The sequence below is a fragment of the Electrophorus electricus genome, chromosome 6 (assembly GCF_041902795.1).
Source record: "Electrophorus electricus isolate QZ-2024a chromosome 6, ASM4190279v1, whole genome shotgun sequence".
Classification (NCBI taxonomy): Eukaryota; Metazoa; Chordata; class Actinopteri; order Gymnotiformes; family Gymnotidae; genus Electrophorus; species Electrophorus electricus.
Window position 1 is genome coordinate 3560716 of NC_137502.1, and position 18123 is coordinate 3578838.

General features: G+C 43.7%; 2 protein-coding genes and 1 non-coding gene across 6 annotated transcripts in view; 1 reads left to right on the plus strand and 2 right to left on the minus strand.

Moving 5' to 3' along the window:
* Positions 1–63: 63 nt before the first annotated feature.
* trnaq-cug (transfer RNA glutamine (anticodon CUG)) lies at positions 64–135 on the minus strand. Its single transcript has one exon. It is a non-coding gene; the product is annotated as a tRNA-Gln (tRNA).
* Positions 136–1148: 1013 nt separating this feature from the next.
* On the plus strand, positions 1149–7627 carry rab11a (RAB11a, member RAS oncogene family). Of its 2 annotated transcripts, none has more exons than XM_081715288.1 (5): positions 1149–1307; positions 3380–3575; positions 3851–4086; positions 4255–4335; positions 4950–7627. In XM_081715288.1, exons 1-5 carry the CDS (start codon positions 1268–1270, stop codon positions 5084–5086), a joined length of 690 nt encoding a protein of 229 aa, XP_081571414.1. In that variant the 5' UTR covers positions 1149–1267; the 3' UTR covers positions 5087–7627. The 2 variants fall into 2 exon arrangements, with proteins under 2 accessions (XP_081571414.1, XP_026883638.1); XM_027027837.3 differs by having other exon boundaries at positions 1153–1307; positions 3851–4044.
* A 1705-nt stretch (positions 7628–9332) lies between these two features.
* The window catches only part of megf11 (multiple EGF-like-domains 11), a 94933-nt gene continuing 86142 nt past the window's right edge, over positions 9333–18123 (minus strand). For all 3 annotated transcript variants that reach the window (XM_035524988.2, XM_035524987.2, XM_027027826.3), the window contains 10 exons: positions 16757–16885; positions 15673–15801; positions 14829–14957; positions 14501–14629; positions 14090–14323; positions 13329–13447; positions 12801–12855; positions 11176–11235; positions 9898–10116; positions 9333–9665 (listed from right to left, as the gene is read on the minus strand). In XM_035524988.2, the coding sequence (XP_035380881.2) occupies positions 9490–9665; positions 9898–10116; positions 11176–11235; positions 12801–12855; positions 13329–13447; positions 14090–14323; positions 14501–14629; positions 14829–14957; positions 15673–15801; positions 16757–16885 (1379 nt within the window). In that variant the 3' untranslated portion in view covers positions 9333–9489. The remainder of the gene's footprint in view (positions 9666–9897; positions 10117–11175; positions 11236–12800; positions 12856–13328; positions 13448–14089; positions 14324–14500; positions 14630–14828; positions 14958–15672; positions 15802–16756; positions 16886–18123) is intronic.

Genomic DNA, 18123 nt, shown 5'->3' on the forward strand with positions numbered 1-18123 from the left:
TTGTGCAGTAAATGCCGTGTATGATTGTCTTTTCTATCGACCCTACAATGAAAATCTTAATGTAGGTTCCACCGAGATTTGAACTCGGATCGCTGGATTCAGAGTCCAGAGTGCTAACCATTACACCATGGAACCATATGAAAACAAATGGGCCACATAATAAACACTAATTGTATATTTTTATATTTTAACCAATTAAACCGGAAGTATATTATATTCAAAAATAAAAGACCAATATCAATAGCGAATACTACTTTATGCTAACCCGTGTGTGAAAGCACTTAATTGTTTGTAACTTTAAACCGGAGAAGTAAAACAAACAAACAAACAAACAACAACGGCTAATAATATGATAGCTTTATAGTTGCTTAAATTATAACTGTTAGTAGAAATGAAACATATTATGATCGTTAGTAGAAATAAAAGCATGAGCAATGCAAATACAAATGGACGAAATAGAATGCAGTGTATGGTCAAATAATAAAAAAGCAAAACTTTTAAGGGTCATTTTCAAATGGCCAAACATCAACATCAATGCACTGCTCAGCCAGCACTTAGCATGTCTCTGATGTTGAGGGGTGGGCGTTGCTTGTAGTGTTTCTTGTTTGTTTCTTGTTCTATTTCAGTTCGGTTTGGGGAAACCGTTTTTCCCCCTCCAGTTTTCGGGCTCATGTTTTCTCAGATGTCATTGTAATAGTTTATGTAATACTTGGACAGCAACATTCATCTCATACATTCACTCTGGTTTAGACACTCCAAAAAAGAAAGCGCATATTTTGAGCGGCCCGCTTAAAACCGTATTCAGACTCGAATATGTGGTACGTGTTGTCTAACGGGTTTAATAAGCCCGTGAAGTCAACGGGCAAATTATACACTAATTCAGCATGCATTTTTGGCAGACATGTCCCAAAGCTATATTTGATTTCATCGATGGTTGGATGGTAAATATGAGTATAAATGAAAATATAATGCTTACAATTTAAGATTCTTGTTCAATTCTTCAATAAGAAACACGAAAGGAAGAATGTTAAACCTCTGCACAAACTCTCGCCGTGGCTAGCTATTGCTTTGAGACACTTTTATTTTGAAATCGCAGCGTTTTGGACGTTTTGCGCGAAGCTTGCTCGCGTGCTAGCCAGGGTAGCTGCCATGGCTACCGTTTAACCGCACAGCTGAACTGCAGTGCAGCAGCGGAGAGCGTATCGCTGGCTGTGTCAACTTTAGCTTGCCTGTTTACCACAGTTTAGCAGCCTTTGTTTTGCTCAAGATGGGAACAAGAGACGATGAATATGACTACTTGTTTAAAGGTAAATAACATTTTCAACCCTCTGAAGTTTATAGTTAATCGAACCATTTAGCAAGCAGTCGTTATTGATATTTTTCCTGTTGTTAGCTATTCTAGCTAACTAGCTAAGATACAGTTTGGCTAGCGAGGCAAATAGCATACTAGCTAACCTAGGCAGTTTTGGGTGTTAGCTTTATAACATTTTTTGGCATCACTAAGCACCCTTACTGTTTAAAACATTAGCTTACTAGGTTGGAACAAATATTAACCCTGACTATAAAACAGTCCCTTTCACGATAATGGTGTACTTTGTGATTTATAGGCTAGCCAGTTGTATTTACTAGCGGCTCGAACCCACTTAAGTCCTAGCGTTAGCTCAGTTAGTATAGCCAGCTAGCCAGAAACTCCAGAGATGCAGTGAGAACACATAATTTGGGATTTGAACTGCATCCAAATATTGTCTGGAGCACCACACCTTAAAAATCATTTTTGAGCGAGGCAGCTAAGGCTGTTCATATACAGATTATACAGATTTTACTCATTGCCGCAAGTGGAAATGCGGAAACTGTCCTAGTTTTCACTGACCCGTCTTCTAAGTTACTAGTTAGCTAGCTAGCTAACCTAAATGTGATACGCTGCTCTCTCTTCGTCTCATAAAGCGGTTGATCAGAAATATAGCTAGCTAGCTAACACTATGGCATTGCCCTACCAGCTAGCTAACGTTAGCTATCAAGCTAATCGTCATTACGATAGCTTAGCTAACCTAAAGTAGTTGTGTCCCACTTGGCTAAGATAGCCGACGTTTCAGTGACTTGGTAGTTATCTAGCTAGCTACTTGCTAATTCTGTAGCGTAGCGTAGCTAGCTAGCTATTAATGTTCACTACTTGCAGTCTTTGTTCATAACTAACATAACGATAGCAAAAACGATAGCTAGTGGCAGTTTAACGTGTAAACATTCAACGTTATTTAACCGTGTACAAAAAAATCAGATGTATGTAAAATCCCATACATAAAGAGCTGGCTCTTAAGATGTTTTACGTAACGTTAACATTAAAGTAACATTAATCTGGTTAAATCCTAGGGTTAGGTTTTTGTACGGTGGCTGTTGTTTTCTCTTATTCAGATGTTCTAGATACATGGCTAACGATCTGATATTTCTATCCCTTTGGAGGACACCGGGATGTGTGCATTTGTTGTTTGACTGTCTAGGCCTACACTCGTACCTCACAACAAGAAACAATAGAACAACCGATAAGTGTACACTAGTGATGGTTGCCGCACACAATTTGGTAGCTTTCCTTCAATTCGTCGTTATTGGTCTGTTTCTGATTACATGGCTGCTAGCTCATTTTTTTGGTGGCTGTGTAAAAAACCAACACTGGAATATATACTGGAACATGGCAAAAAAGTGTGCATTCAATGAATGGGGTAAAATGACTGACATAATGTGCCCGAAAAAGTTAGAGTACAGATACAAAGCAGGCATTTCTAATTAAATGAGTGATGAGTGTCTCAGTTAGGGTGGAGGTAGTGGTGTATTTAGCCACCAAACTTTGTGTAAGAGGTTTGTATGGTGCATGTGTGGTATACATGCACCTGACATTCAGTAATTTGCATCTTTTAGAGTGTCTGTCTTCTGTGGTTGCTTCTAAGTATAACCTTGATTCAAAAAAACAAAGTGGTTGGGGCCTCTAGAGGGCTTTCAGCTTCTGTGGTATCACACTTTGGAGAAAAGGCCTGATGACCACACTGTGCTAGCGCTTACATTTATCTGAGGTTTTTATCCAAAGTGACTTACAGTTATGTATGAGTACAGCTTGTGCAGTTGAGGGTTAAGGGCCTTGGTCAGAGTTCCAACACTGGCGACTTGCCGGTGGTGGGACCTGAACTGGTAACCTTCTGATTACTAGTCAGTTACCTTAACCAGTGAGCTACCCTGTACCTAGTGCTGACTTATGAATATAAATAGCTTGCACCATCCTCAACTGTGCACCAAATCTTAATGTAGCTGGTAAAAAAACATTTAGTTGGAGTGATTACAATGCCAGCCTTTTGTGGTCTTGCTGTAAGAACTCCTTTGTTTTGTTTTGAAGTGGTCCTGATCGGAGACTCTGGTGTCGGGAAGAGTAACCTTCTGTCCCGTTTCACCCGGAACGAGTTCAACCTGGAGAGCAAAAGTACCATTGGAGTGGAGTTTGCTACTCGCAGCATTCAGGTGGATGGCAAGACTGTGAAAGCCCAAATATGGGACACGGCTGGGCAGGAGCGCTACAGAGCCATTACCTCAGCGTAAGACGCTCCCTGCCACTCACACAGTACTCAGCATAGCGCTGTTTGGTGTATATCCTAAATTTCCCCTTATCTCCTTACCGATGCCTTTTCACACTAAGTTTAGTGGATACACTTAGAACATATTTGATATTACACTTAGTACACTTACTACACACTTGGTAGATACTGCACACTGATATATACTACTAGATTAGTGTATATGCACACTGAATGCCTTTGAAATCGGTATATTGTCTGCCGTCTGTCTGATGGCTCTCCGTTTTGGATTGTAGGTACTACCGTGGTGCTGTGGGGGCTCTGCTGGTGTACGACATTGCTAAGCACCTGACCTATGAGAATGTGGAGCGCTGGCTGAAGGAGCTGAGAGACCATGCAGACAGCAACATTGTCATCATGCTGGTCGGCAACAAAAGCGACCTGCGGCACTTGCGGGCAGTGCCGACTGATGAGGCGCGTGCCTTCGCAGGTCAGAGGCATGCTTGGCACCAGACCCGGAGCTCCTCACGAAGTGCTGAATTCTTTCCTTTGTGGCTTTATGATGTCACTACTTTTATTTTTTTAAATGTGGTAAAGTGATGGTGAAGGCTTAAAAAAGACAGGCTTGTGTTAGTTTGGGACTAGACAGCAATGGCCTTGAGATGCTATCTTAATGAATGAATGTCACTTGTGTCTGCAGAAAAGAATGGGCTATCTTTCCTTGAGACATCGGCTCTGGATTCCACTAACGTGGAGACAGCCTTTCAGACCATCCTGACTGGTGAGTGGACTCCCCCTCAGGAACTGAGGAAGGTGCTGACATGTCCATTTGGTCCCTTATCTGTCGTGTCAGGTTATGGCTCGATCCTCTTTATCCAAAAGTGAAGGGTAAACAAAACAAGTAAAAACAAATAAAAGTAGATGGGCAAATTGCATGCTGATAAGCTTGAGAGAGCATGTGTATGTATGAGTGTGAGTGAGTAACTTTTGGCTAAAGGCCATATCCTTATGAATGGCTAATCAAAGCCTGGCCTTGCTGGGGTAGGTCCACCGAGTTCCCCTGGCTCTACGTGACTGTAATAAAAAGCTTCCTGGCTCTGATGCTGCTCTGTTACTGAGTGTAGCTTTATGTTGTTTCTTCAAAATAAACTCGAAAGAGAACGCTTTAAAGGGCATAAAATATAGCATAGTAATTCGAATACCTCTGGTCTCCTGTAAGGGTGAGAGAAAGCCACAATGAGTCAAAATCCTGCATTTATTAAACACTCAGAAGAAGAATGCTGGTCTTGGCATAGTGATCGAAGAACAGTGCTGGTGTTCTGAGTGGCATAACAAATGACCTCCAGCTCCTGGTAAGGAAAACAAGCTGTGATCTTATATCACCTCATTCCACAGAAATCTACCGCATCGTGTCCCAGAAGCAGATGTCAGACCGCCGGGACAATGACATGTCACCTAGCAACAACGTGGTCTCCATCCAGGTCCCGCCCACTGAGAATAAACCAAAGATGCAGTGTTGCCAGAGCATCTAGCCCCATCCTCTTCCCCCAGCCCACCTGCAGAAGCCCCCCCCCCCCCATCCCCAGCCATTTCTTAAAGACTGCTTTGGTTCCGAGACACAGCTGCATGCCCGGCCTTGAGCACAGAAGCTGTGTTTCTAAACCTCAGATCTCAAAAGGGTCACCACCTGCACTCTGGACTCAGCTTGAGGTTGTTTTTTGTTTTCCCCTTTTTTGTAGAATTTCTTTTCCTTTTTTTTTTTTTTTTTTCTTTTTCTTTCTTTTTTTTTTTTTTTTTTGCACTGTGGTAGGCTTTTATATTGCAGATCTCTAATCAGTCATGCTGAACTTCACAGAAATGTCTTAATATATGATTTCATTTGCAAAAGGTGTTTGGTTCACTATGGTCTATGTCTTGTGTGGCCACCTCTTGTTTGTGGCTGTGACAGGACTATAGACCTGCAGTGCTGGAGGTATTACTGTATCATAGTGTTGTGATGTAGAGAGGTAGGATTATCTCTAATAGATGGCGTTAGATTAGCATTAGGTGCCAGAGACCACTAATTTCCCTACTTTTGGCTATGACTGCATACTTCACTTCGCATGTAAACTTAAATGCCGTCTAAAGAACACTTTTGTCACATATTTTGACATTGGCTGTAAGCGGGTGGGGCGGGTGTGTGAAACAACAGTCACCTTGACACTAGTGATTCCTGGTCCATTCCTAAAGATGAATATGCTTGCATGCTTTATACCACTGTTTGCTTTTTGTTGTGTGCTGAAGGACAAGCAGCCCCATAACTCTGGTATATGGGGGGCATCTTGGACATCAGTCAGCACCTGCTGCCTCCAACACCCATCCTGTGCTTCTCCGGTAGAGTAGTGGGTTTAGTGCCTTTCCCAATGGAACATCACATGGGGATGCCTCAAGTTTGGTCCCTTTTGGGGGTGGGGGGTGTTACGACTTTGCAGTGAGGCCTTTATCACGAGTCCCCATTGTGCTGTGGTAGTGGCATTCATTCTGTCCATCATGACTACTCCCTTTCTCTGGACACTTTCTGCCCTTTCATGTGAACTCCGTTCTGTGCAAGTAATACGTTTCATGTTGTAGCCAGGTAAAATAGCCAGAGTAAATGTGTGGGGAAACGATGACTGATGTCAAAATTTAGATTAAGCAGATTTATGCACAAAAAGGTGTTTGAATGTCTTGAAATTTTACTTTGATGCCTGTAAATATAGGCCCAGATTTATTTGACAGCATTCTGAACACACTAGATAGTTAACTGTGTCATAAGTTTAGATAGAGAGTCTTACACAGTCCACCTGTCTTAGACTCGAGACTGTTGCTCATGGCATCACCACAGCAACTCTCCCCGAAAGTAGTGCACTCATTAGAGAAGCTAAAGAGGGACTAATGCTGCTTAACACCACACACAGTACTTATCTAGCACCTGCAGTACATAATGTATGACTGAGAATGGAGCTTTTCTGTGTCTTTGCACCAAATACAATATTTCTTTCCTTGACTAACCCACACTACAGCTAATTCTTTACACCATTAACAAGTATTTATTCTGTAGTAGCCAACTGATTTGTTAGCTTATTATTGTGCCCATTATGTAAGAAACTTGAAATTGTAGACTGCAAGGTCTATGGAAAATTATCAAAATAAATGTATAAGAATAAGGATGTATAATGTATTGTAGCCCAGTATAATCTTGTTGTGATTAGACATTCCTGTGCTTCAGTTGATGTGGGAATGACCACATGCTGCAAGGGTTTTGTGCATCATGGCTGTCTAAGGAGTAGTGGTGTTTGTGAAATATAAATGATTGTGAGGACTGGAAATGTAACTCATAGTATATCACAGTGGCACCAAATGACCTCAGAGATACTCGAGAACATCAGCTACTCAGCCTTCATCCCTAAAGAGGTCATCACAGAAGGTCACATGTAACTGCTACTCATCTGAGGGAGCAGGTCTGTAATCAGACACTAAGTGGTAGCTCTTCAGGGTTAGGGGTGGGAAAGTTGTTCCCAGGGCAGCAGTGGCTGACGTAATAATACAGAATCAGAACGAATACTGTGGACTGCCAGTCTAAATGTATAGGTGTAAGCCTTTTGTCTGATGTTCAGAAAACTGCGCCTGGCTCAGAACTGGCTCCTTATAGCCATAGCAACATGGATGTAAAGAAGGAGCCACACTGTGCACATATAAAGTCGGGTGCTCTGTCTTTGTGCATTCTGTGTCTGTATTGTGGGCTTTTTTCCACACTAGCCCTAGTGACCCTCAATCTGACTTGGACTGAATGGTGGAGGCACAATAGGCAGTGCCAATGATGTGTAGGTACAGATGGCACGGCTGCATCCAGCCTACACAGAGCTGGTGTGTACTGGTGTGAATATAGATGTTCTATTAGTTATCTTTCACATATTGCCTCAAGAACATTTTTTGTTGTCTGCGCTGTAATGTGATTGATTTTTTTTTTTTTAAATTATGATTATACTATTACTCTATCCACTGTAATTCCAATTTCAAAGTGCAAAATAAAAATGATTACACAATACAGTAAATTTGTGATAAATGTATTCAAAGTTCTTATTTCAGACTTCAGTTTAAATACTATGTCCCTTCTTAACAGAAAAAAAACCGGCCAGAATTGGTTAATTCCTTCAGGAGAGAAGTAGTTAATCTGGTTCTATGCTGGGGGTGGGGGGGGGGGTGTAACCTGGGAAACAGGGAAACAGGAAGTTCACAAATGGACCCTATGTCATGAGGCCTAAATGTCAAATAAGACTCGTAAGCTTTATTTTGAATTTTGTAAGAAAACATCAAGCAGCATTTGGATGAAACAAAGATGAAATCAGTGTTGTGACAAACAGTCTGCGTGGGCGTAATGTAAGCACCCTGCCCCGTTGTAGCGGTGCAGGCCAGCACCTCTGCTATCCCTGTGTGATTGTCAGTATGTTATTGCTTTAGTGAGGGGTATGCAACCACATATAGAACTTCAGAATTCAACTGTAAAACGTATTGAACATGTCTAAGATATGTAGGTGGTCTTTGCCCATTGTGATGCGTTTACTTGACATAAAAGCTAACTTACGTTATATATTTTAAATATCGATAGTGTGCACAAAGGGCACAATGACATGAAAATAATTAAACTTCACTTGCTGTCATAATTTGCTCATGCTAGACTTTTTTTGTTTCGACTTTACATTAGAAAGAAAATTAAAACCATCACTTGTGCAAATAAATTACAAATAAATACACCATAAATACTAAAATGCCTTTTTCAAGACCCACCATTGGTATTTTCAAGAATATACATAGACAACTAAAATGGCAAAAGATGTATGCAAAAAAACTCCAAGAAAAAAGTAAAAAAAACCAACCTTGTAACACTATAGTTTAAGGGCTTTTTACATAGTCACATGACAAACATCACTCTGGCTCACTATGCCCATAAAAAATGAATGCACGTGTAACACACCAGGTTGATATAGACTAGTTCCATTAGTGACATTGCTTAGGTTATATCAAGCTGCCATTGTTTTTTTAACCTTTCTATAATCAGTTGTGGAACATGGTTCAAAGCCTTGTTGTCAAGTCTCTTATACCATAGTGTTATCCAAAAATCAATGTTCTCAAAAACTCATTTTTGGTTATTGTTTTTTTTCTTTTTCTTACAATAAGAACTACTTCTTACTAATTACCATGCTTTGACACTAAGGCCTTGGGGTCCTTTTAAACTAACGAATACTCAGCTAAGGTTACCAGACTGCATCTATGGGCGACAGTTTCCTCTTGGTTCCAAATAAGATGGACTGGGTCGGCCACTGCCGGGTTGAAAGAACAGGTGATGCCACTGTCTCCCAATGTAAGGAATCGGAACCATCTGTGAGGGTATCACCGACACCAGGCGCATGGGACACTCCCACAGACGTTCCCCCGTGGCTACAGAAGATTTTCATGTTTGGATACTGATCAACACCAGACCACCCTGCTAGCCCCACGATACTCTTCAATACACACAGCACATTACAGAAAATTCCATGGATTTGTTGTTTCTTCCCTCTTCTTGGTTCGGTCTGTAGACAAAATAAAATCATCCAGGGAATGGAATGGAGAAAAGAGAGAAATCAATAGGTGCTAGTTTATTTGGAATCTTCTTTACAATCAGCCTCCCCACCAAGAAGTCAGTGTAAACGCACACACACACGAGGGGGACACGTAGCACAATCTTGTTTCACTAATTTAATGTCCGGCATTTCCAGCCTTTACATCAATATTTTGATTCATTTGTGTATGTGTGTCTGTATGCGTGTGAAAGAGAGAGCGAGACAAGGATTGCTGATATGATAAAAAATAGTGAGATGACGTTGCACAGTCAGGTGGTGGTCATCGTGTGCTCTGGAGGTAGGCTGGGTGGGCTCTACAGCAGGGAGCTGGGGGTGCTTTCTGCACCTGGCGGGGCGTGTGTGGGACTGTGTCGCATGGGCAGGATGTCATAGTGGCTGGGAATGTGGCTGATCCGGGGGAGGTCATATGGGTTCTGGGAGAAGCCCGCTGCCAGGCCGTTGGGTCCCTGCAGAACGCTCACTGTGGGCTCTGACAGAGTTACAGGAAAGAGAATGTGCTGGTTGAAGGTCTTCCAGTATAAACAGTATAGTATACTCTGATACATATTATTATACATACATTCTACATCAGGTATTCTTTCAAAGTATTATTTTTAACCTTCATCCCTTCATTGTGGAGAATGCAAATCGAATCCAGTTTTTGAAACACCAAACTCAAATGGAGTTTCCCCTCTGCTCTCCCTGTATCCCATCTAACTTACCCGCATCATAGACATTCCTGCTCACAGAGGAGAGGCTGGTATTAGCAGCACTGGGTGCAGGGCAGAAGGCCAGCTCCCTGTGTGATGGAGACTTCATCTCCACGTAGCTGCTCTCCGTGTGCTTGCAGGCCAGGACCGGAGGGTCGCGGATGGTGGCGTACGGGTTCTCGCTGTTGAGGGAGCCAGAGCTGGTGCTACACATGGACGTCTTGATGTAGTCTGCAAGGGAATGTGCAATAAAGGGATTATTACACACATGCACATCCTGTACAGAACGACAAGAAGCTGAGGAAAATGTCTAACAGAATTCATGAACCCCTGAGTGAATTTTGTTAAGCCAATGCCATGAGCTAGACTGAGAGTATTGGAGTGAGCAGAGCTTCTTGCTGTGGTCCTCGGGAACCCCCAGCTATTTCCTTTTTCCAAGCTCGCAAAGCACCATAGGCAGCTCTGCAGGCATTAATGACCTGGTTCAGGTATATGAACTGCTGGACCAGAACAAAGACCTGGACTGGCTGGGGCTCCCTGTGGACTGGACCAGGGCACATCTGAACTACTGGGCTGTGTTGTACTTTATAAACTCTCCAGGAAAGACCCCTTCGAATACAGGGCAGGGCATGCTCCCTGTCTCTGGGATGGATAAAGTGCAGAGCAGGGGAACAGAAGCATGTGCATTTACACTTATTTCTCCAGAGCTGGGGACACATATGCATTATAAAAGTCAGCATGCAGGGGCTAACGAATTCAGCAGACAGATTTATAGTGGCGACGTGATATTTATACACGTGTGCCAGTTCAAAATGATCATTGCTGGTGCAGCAGGCAGTGGTCTTTTGGGGGTCACGAGCCAAACTTTTGAATGCTGTTCCAGTAATCCAAGCTTATCCAGTCGAACCCACTGCAGTTCCTTTTGTCAGCCTGTTTACATCAGCCGAGAGCCAAACACTGGACCTGGGAGATCAATTTACGGGGGCGGGAGAGAGAGCTCCAGTGTGTTTGTGTCTAGAGAGCAAGGCTGAGGTGAGGGCAGGGATCACATTAATCACCGGCAGAGAGCCCACACAGACAGAGAAGCCGAAAGTCTCCGGCCCTTAAGTGGACGCTGTGGGCGGTCAGAATGTAGAGTGCTCCTCGTGTATCTGACCACCACAAAGACCCAGCAGCACAAAGGAGGAGGATGTACTCTATAGCTTGGTGTTTTCCTGTTGGGTGGTAAGGATAGGAAAACAGCATGGATCACAGCATGTGCACATAGTCAGGATATTAAGAGGTCATTACCTTTAGCCTTTCGCGTGGTTTTGCAGTCCTGCATTGTCAATGTGTCCTCTCGTACCACGCCTGATCGGTTGAAGCACACATGCACGAGCAAATATTTGTATAATTAGTGTAAAAGAAACAACTTAATACTGAAGTGAAACCCTTTCTAAGTTAACTGGAAGAGATGATCCAATCCCATGCAATTGATGGGAAAATAATGAGAGTAAGGAACCTGAAGGTCTTCAGGGAGAGCGCTAGAATCAGCATGCTGCTGACAGAATGGACGTGTCTGCAGTGTCCAGTGTTTCACAGCTAAGCAAAACGTAATAGGCAGGTCAAGCTAAACTAGTATAAGGAGTTGACATTTAAGAGAGATTCTGGTGTAAGCAAACAGTAGTATTTATATCTGTGGCAAAAGTTTATGCATATACACTTAGCCAGAGATTATATATATAATCTCTGGCTAAGTGTATATGCATAAAATATATAAATATATATTAAAACACACTCTTTAACGTTTAGTACTCTTAATCTTTAATGACCATCCATGTACAAATAATTTCTAGTCTTTCAGGGTAATGTTAAGAATGTACTTCACTGCACTTAATATTAACTGGACTTTTCTTCTGATAAAGCAATATTTGCATTATGTCTTGCTTTCACAGTAAATGGACTCTGTGGAAACATGATACCAAACTGGTTATCAGCCATCTGCACAATGTTTAAGTGCCCTTTGTCATCCTTTATTCAGCTCGGTTCACACTTAGCGAAATACACAATTACAATATAAAAAGAAAATTATGGAAGACGTACTTCATATACTTCTCTGTGGGTGAATACACACCTCAGAAAAATAGGGCAGAGTAGAGAACATTCTGATTTGGAAAACTAAACAAAATTCACAGGCAGAAGGGTAAATTAATTACATTTCACAACAAAGTTCCCTTTGAATTCTATCATATTTCCTTTTAGGTCACGGAACCGGTGAGGCAGAGTGTATGTGGTGATTCACTGCAGTCAGACAAACTGACTTTCTTCCTGTTTGAGCATGTGTTCTCAGGTCGTGTAATCTTACTTCCTCTGTGGGCTGTGTGCCGGGGCTAATGGAAGTATCCAACCCCGAGCCCCTTCTGCACCCCCCCCCCCCCCCCCGCGCTTCGTGTGTGTTACGGCAGCCTTATCACCCAGCGCGCACTCGGACATAATGGGGTGAGGAGCCTCGGGAGGAGGGGCAAAGCTCTAATGAGCTCCCTTCTCCTCAGCCCCCAGTGACCCTGGGTAATGTAGGCAGGGCTTTTTGTCAGTGTGTTCACTTGAAGGCACCTATAGTGAGGCCCTATTAAAACCACAGCATGGGAGACCACATCGCCAGCGTCGGAAGCTTCTGTTAGTGCAAACATTCCGACTGGAAGCCGGGCAGCCTTCGTGCTGTGTCCGTGGTGCTTGGAGCACAGCAAGCCCACACAGCCAGATGGAAAACTCATTTCATTCTTCAGGACATTTCTGTCCGGTTCGTGATTGCAATGGGATGGATGTTGCGGTTTCAAAGTAAAATGGCAACACACGTTATTTGCTTTGAGCTTATGTGAGCGCTTCCGCTACACTCTCACGTAGTATTGAAAGCAGGATGGGTGGGACGCACTGACCGAGCTCATTCAGATTGCAGTAGGCTCTCCATTCTGAGCTGTTCCTGTCTCCTTTCTGTGAGAAACAAAGGGGAAAAAACAATTTAATTACTTTCAAGGTTTGTTTTGTTAACTCTGTGAAAAGGTCACGGGTAACTGAAGTGGTTGCTGCCGAGTGTTTGTTTGTGTGCGCGTGTGTGTGTGTGTATATGTGTGCACATGTTAGTGTATGTGAGTGGATGTGTGTATGTGAGTGTGAGTATGTGCGTGTATATTTCTGTGTATGTGTATATGTGCATGTATATATATATATATATATATATATGTATATATGTGTGTGTGTGTGTGTGTGTGTGTGTCTATATGCATGTTTGTGTGAATATGCATGTATGTGAGTGTATATGTGTGTGTATGTGTGTATGAGAGTATATGAGTGTTTGTGCATGTATGTGAGTTTGTGTGTGAGTGTGTGTGTGTGAGTGTGTGTGAGTGTGTGTGTGTGTGTGTGTGTGTGTGTGTGTGTGTGTGTGTGTGTGTGCGCATGCTTGCCTTCAGAGTGAGTGTGCTGTCCAGGTTGCTGGTGCTAGATGTGGCTCCGCTGCACTGGGCCACAGTGTGGTAGCTAGGATTGGAGAAGCACTGCCCACTGTTGCTGCTCTGAGACGTGTCTGACAGAAAGATCAGGCCCACAATGACTAACCCAACACCAAAGACAAGCTCAGGTTCTGAAAGCTTCTCGAGCCTTGATTTTGTGCACATGCTCACATACACTCACACACTGACACACACTCACGCTTACACAAACACACACACGCAAATTAAAAAATGATTATAAAATGAAGTTGAGTTAACTATAAAATAAAAAAATAGCTAGACAGATAGAACAAATTCTTGGGAAGGGCTGTACATGAGATGTCCACCTCTGCCAAAAACAAGCATTCACACAGAAGCATCGGATTTATATAAAAAAAACTTGCTAATCTGGGGTCTGGGGATAAAATGCCACTCTTTCAAAATGCAAAATTCCAATCTTGCAGCAACCACAAAGTCTGACTGATGCACAGGACGATGAACCTGCTGCCACAGCATCAGAGAGAGAGAGAGAGAGAGAGAGAGAGACCCTGACAACCCTTCCACACAATGGAGGCAGCGTCCCGAGGCTAGCGAGACTTCACAGCAACATCCAGAGACGTGCAACACTCAGTCTAGCTAATGATCAAAGCAGGCAAAGTAAGGCACGCGGGTGGGGCAGTTGTGGATGTGTTTGGATGAGCAGCACGCTCCCGGGCCTGCGTCGGCGGGCCCCTCACCCGAGAGCGAGTAGTCGGTGTTGGTGGTGTGAAGAGCGGGCGTGTAGCTGACACTGGGCATGTCCTGACCCTTCTCCCGCTGACGCTGCCTGTACCACACGAACAGGCTGAGCATGGCCATGACGATGAGGAGGAGGAAGATGATGCCCATGACTGCACCGGCTGACTGGCGCTCAGAGCTCAGGGCAGGGCTGATCTTGGTATAAGGGTTCAGTTCCTCCATCATTAGTGCCGCTGAGACACACACACACACACATGCACATGGACACAGTTATACATGGAACGTGTTTAATGTAAGTATGTGCATGAAAATCCATACAAACAACTACAGAATAACAGAGGATTGATGAGAGAAAAAGGAAATGTGTGTGTGTCTGTGTGTGTGTATGTATGAGGGAGAGCTGGGATTACCCTGGTCACAGCGGATGCCTTTGTACCCGGAACTGCAGTAGCAGGTTCCAGTCACATAGTCACAGGTGGCGTTGTTCATGCACTCACACAGCTGCTGACAGCCATAGCCAAATGTCCCAGGAGGACACTCTGCAGACAGAGCAATATACACATGCATAAACGCACACGCACACACACAGACAGAGAGAGAGGTATAGCACTGTGGTTACTAATCAATCACACATAAGAACATCATCAAATTTACAGAACTAGGCAACTCTGTCAATTACCTAAGATACATACACACACTTACACACACACAGATTCATGAACAGAAAGTTGCATTTACTTTGCTCACAGCTGCTTCCAATGAAGCCAGTGCGACAAGCACACTGGCCAGTGATATGGTCACAGTCTGCACCATTCTGACAGTGGCACACCTCAGCACAGTCTCGCCCATAGAAGCCTGAGGGGCAACCTGAGCGAGAGAGAGAGGAAGAGACAACTTCAGCACAATACAGTATACCTGCCACTGCAGTTCCGGGTACAAAGGCATCCATGTACAATACAATATACCTCTGACTCCTGCCACAATATCAAACACATTATCAAAGTAGAACCAGATGGTACCAAACAGTTCAATTATTTAACATCAAAGAAATCACGTGTTTTAATTACAGTGCATTAGAAAAGCAGTCTTTCATGCTCTATACATACACACGCAGTTCACACAGTAAGGACACTAAGCTAATGAGCCAATTGGAACAAACGATTGCAGCAAAACACAAACTGATTTCATCATTCTTCAAGTAAAATGGAACACGCACAACTGCTGATATGAAAAATGAATGAGATCACAGTGGAAACAAAAGAGCTTTCATCACGATTATATAAATGACTGATTTAATGGCCATGGGTAACACTATTGTCAAATGATATGCAGCAGTTAGGATAGCTGTTCGCCCAATCTGGACACCTTGTGACTATTTACTGCAACATTCAAGTATGATGAGATGTGTGATTCATATAAAATGTATGAAAAATACATCTTAGGACTGTTCCATGCAATTACAAGATACTTATAATACAGTACTAATTTACTTCCTTTTTGTTTTGTAACATTTACCATAAATGCCAGCAGGTGTCACTGTGTGACTATGTGCGATGGGTGTGTGTGTGTGTGTAAGACTCACGCTGTGTGCAGTAGAGGCCAGTCCAACCAGGGCTGCACCTGCATTCTCCATCATAGGCGCTACACTGGGCTCCATTGTGACAGTTACAAGAGTTCAGGCAGTCGGGCCCCCACTGGCCTATAGGACATGCTGCAGACGCCAGAGACACCATCACATGAAGGCTCTCTCACACACATACGCCAGCACACACACTAAAGTTTATGCACTATGAACAAATGTGTTTATAGGGGTCAAAACACACACAGCGCAGGCAGGGGCGGCACCAGCGATCGGGGCCCCATGAAAAGATATCGACAGGGCCCCTGCCAGTCAAAGGCCCTTAGAATCATCCTAGCACCACCCCCGCCTGTCCACTGCCCCCTGAGAGCAGGGCACCGTGAGCCAACTGTGGGCAGCTGCATCACATTTCTGTACAAACGTTAGTAAAACTAAGCACCTCCTGTGTTCAGCTGCTGATATGTGATGCTGCCAAGATGGAACATGAGCCACATAATGTCATCAGAATTGTGTGTGAAATCTCGAGAACCGAATTTACACTTAATGTGTGATGCTGTGAACAAAAATATCAGCGTTATAAAAAAAGAAATCAAATGATTTCTTTGCTTTCCAAAGGTTTCAGTGCAATGAATGAAACTGTCACTGAAAAATATTTTACACTTGTGCATCTTTCTACCGCAGCATAAATAAAAGGTGTGTCACTGCCTTCAGGAGTGCGCTATAAATTTTGCAAGGCATTGTGGCTTTCGCCACAGTTTCATATCTCTACTCCAGAGCGACGTAAATCTCCGACAGTGCGCTAGAAGGTGATTTATGGGAGAAACTGTTGGGATCCATCAGCGGTGCTTGTGGGTCATTTTAAAAAGAAATACGGCGGTGATGATGATTCACACGGTGGGACACCATGAAGTGGAAGAGGATAAGAGAGCAGGAGTGAGTGAAAGGGAATGAAATAGACCATGAGAGGGAGTGAGCGAAAGAGCAAGACACAAATGGAAGGGGACGAAAGGAGGTAGGATGTAGAGAGAGACAAAGCGAGCGAGAGAGAGAGAGCAGAGGACTGACAGAGAGGTTAATTGATTCATACCCTGTGAACAGTCATCTCCGATCCAGCCAGGGAAGCACTGACATGAGCCATCGATGGGGTTGCATGTGCCGTTGTTCGTGCAGACACACATCTCAGCACAGGCCCTGCCATACCTGCCACTCGGACACACTGCCCACACACGACACACTCAGCACATCCCCATATCCCAGACATGGCACCAACAAACCACCAAAGCTCACAGGAGATGTCTCTGTTTTTCTCCTGCAAAAATGCTACTGTTGCTAGAAGCCTGGTCCTGGAGGTCACTCAGTTTAGTTCCAATGTCTAAGAAACTCTAGAGTGGGCTGGGCACTGAAAATCTCACTCAAAATCTTCAAACATATGTCGCAAGCACATGTGGGTTTAAAATGAACTGTTGATAAGACAAGACATGTGACATGTCTGAAAGCTCCAGGGCTGTAACGAAAGGCATTAGAATCAGGGGGCCAATGTGAACTACAACCCTGCGGCACCAAAGGTCTGAGAGTTGTGTAGGATGAAGCTTAGCAAGCACATCTCACAGGCTCTCCGTTCATCTGTCTGCGGCACCTCTGCTCGCCAAGCACAAGAACATGGACGACTGATGTGCCACGGAATTAAAATAGAGCTTGTGTACATTTTTAATAAAACGAATATTTCAGACGCCTTCTGACGCTCAGCTCAATTAAAGATTTCATTTCAGATTAAAGTTCCATCAGGTCTCGTTTTCCCTTTACCCCAGTGTCCTGGACTGGTGGGGGTTCAATCATGTACATACAATGGAGACTTTGCCTCCACGCCATAAACAAAGAAAAAACCCACCACCTGGTAAACAGGCACCTGTGCCATGCAGCACAAAATAGCATGGTACAATGGGATCAGATAAGGTGTCTCCTTTAAAGAAAAGTTTAAATTAAATCTTTGTGACAGTGGCTTTTTTCATAATCGTATCTCGGCGGTCCTCTCCTTGCCTTGGGAGACGGATCCTTTCAACTCCCTCAAAGCAGGCTTTTATTAGGCAGAGGGGGCTTGCTCATCCTCGCACCAGACGGGCTGCGGACTTGGTTCTGCTTCCCGTCTTCCAGCCTCCTGCCTGGCAGAGATTCATTAGAACCCCACCCCGCACCCACTACGATGGACCCACGAGTGTGGAGCCCAGGACAGCTGTGGAACGCCAACACTGGCCAGTCCACAGAGGGACAGCACGTGCACTCTGTCCCTTGAACTTTCCGCTTTTATCCCTAGTATCTATGACCTGGACAAATGAATGGGAACACAGTCCCCCCCCCCCCATCCTTCTTCTCCTTTAACATATTAAACATTTATTCATGAGACAGCTCTGAAATCCATGAAAGTGAATTCTAGATATGCCCATGGCCTTTCCTTAA

Excerpts from the sequence above, each read along its gene's own strand:
- rab11a (XM_081715288.1), top strand. The coding sequence starts at position 1,268 with ATGGGAACAAGAGACGATGAATATGACTACTTGTTTAAAG. Across the intron at positions 3,576-3,850 it reads TACAGAGCCATTACCTCAGC|GTACTACCGTGGTGCTGTGG; the intron begins GTAAGACGCTCC and ends TTTGGATTGTAG. Across the intron at positions 4,087-4,254 it reads GACCCGGAGCTCCTCACGAA|AAAAGAATGGGCTATCTTTC; the intron begins GTGCTGAATTCT and ends TTGTGTCTGCAG.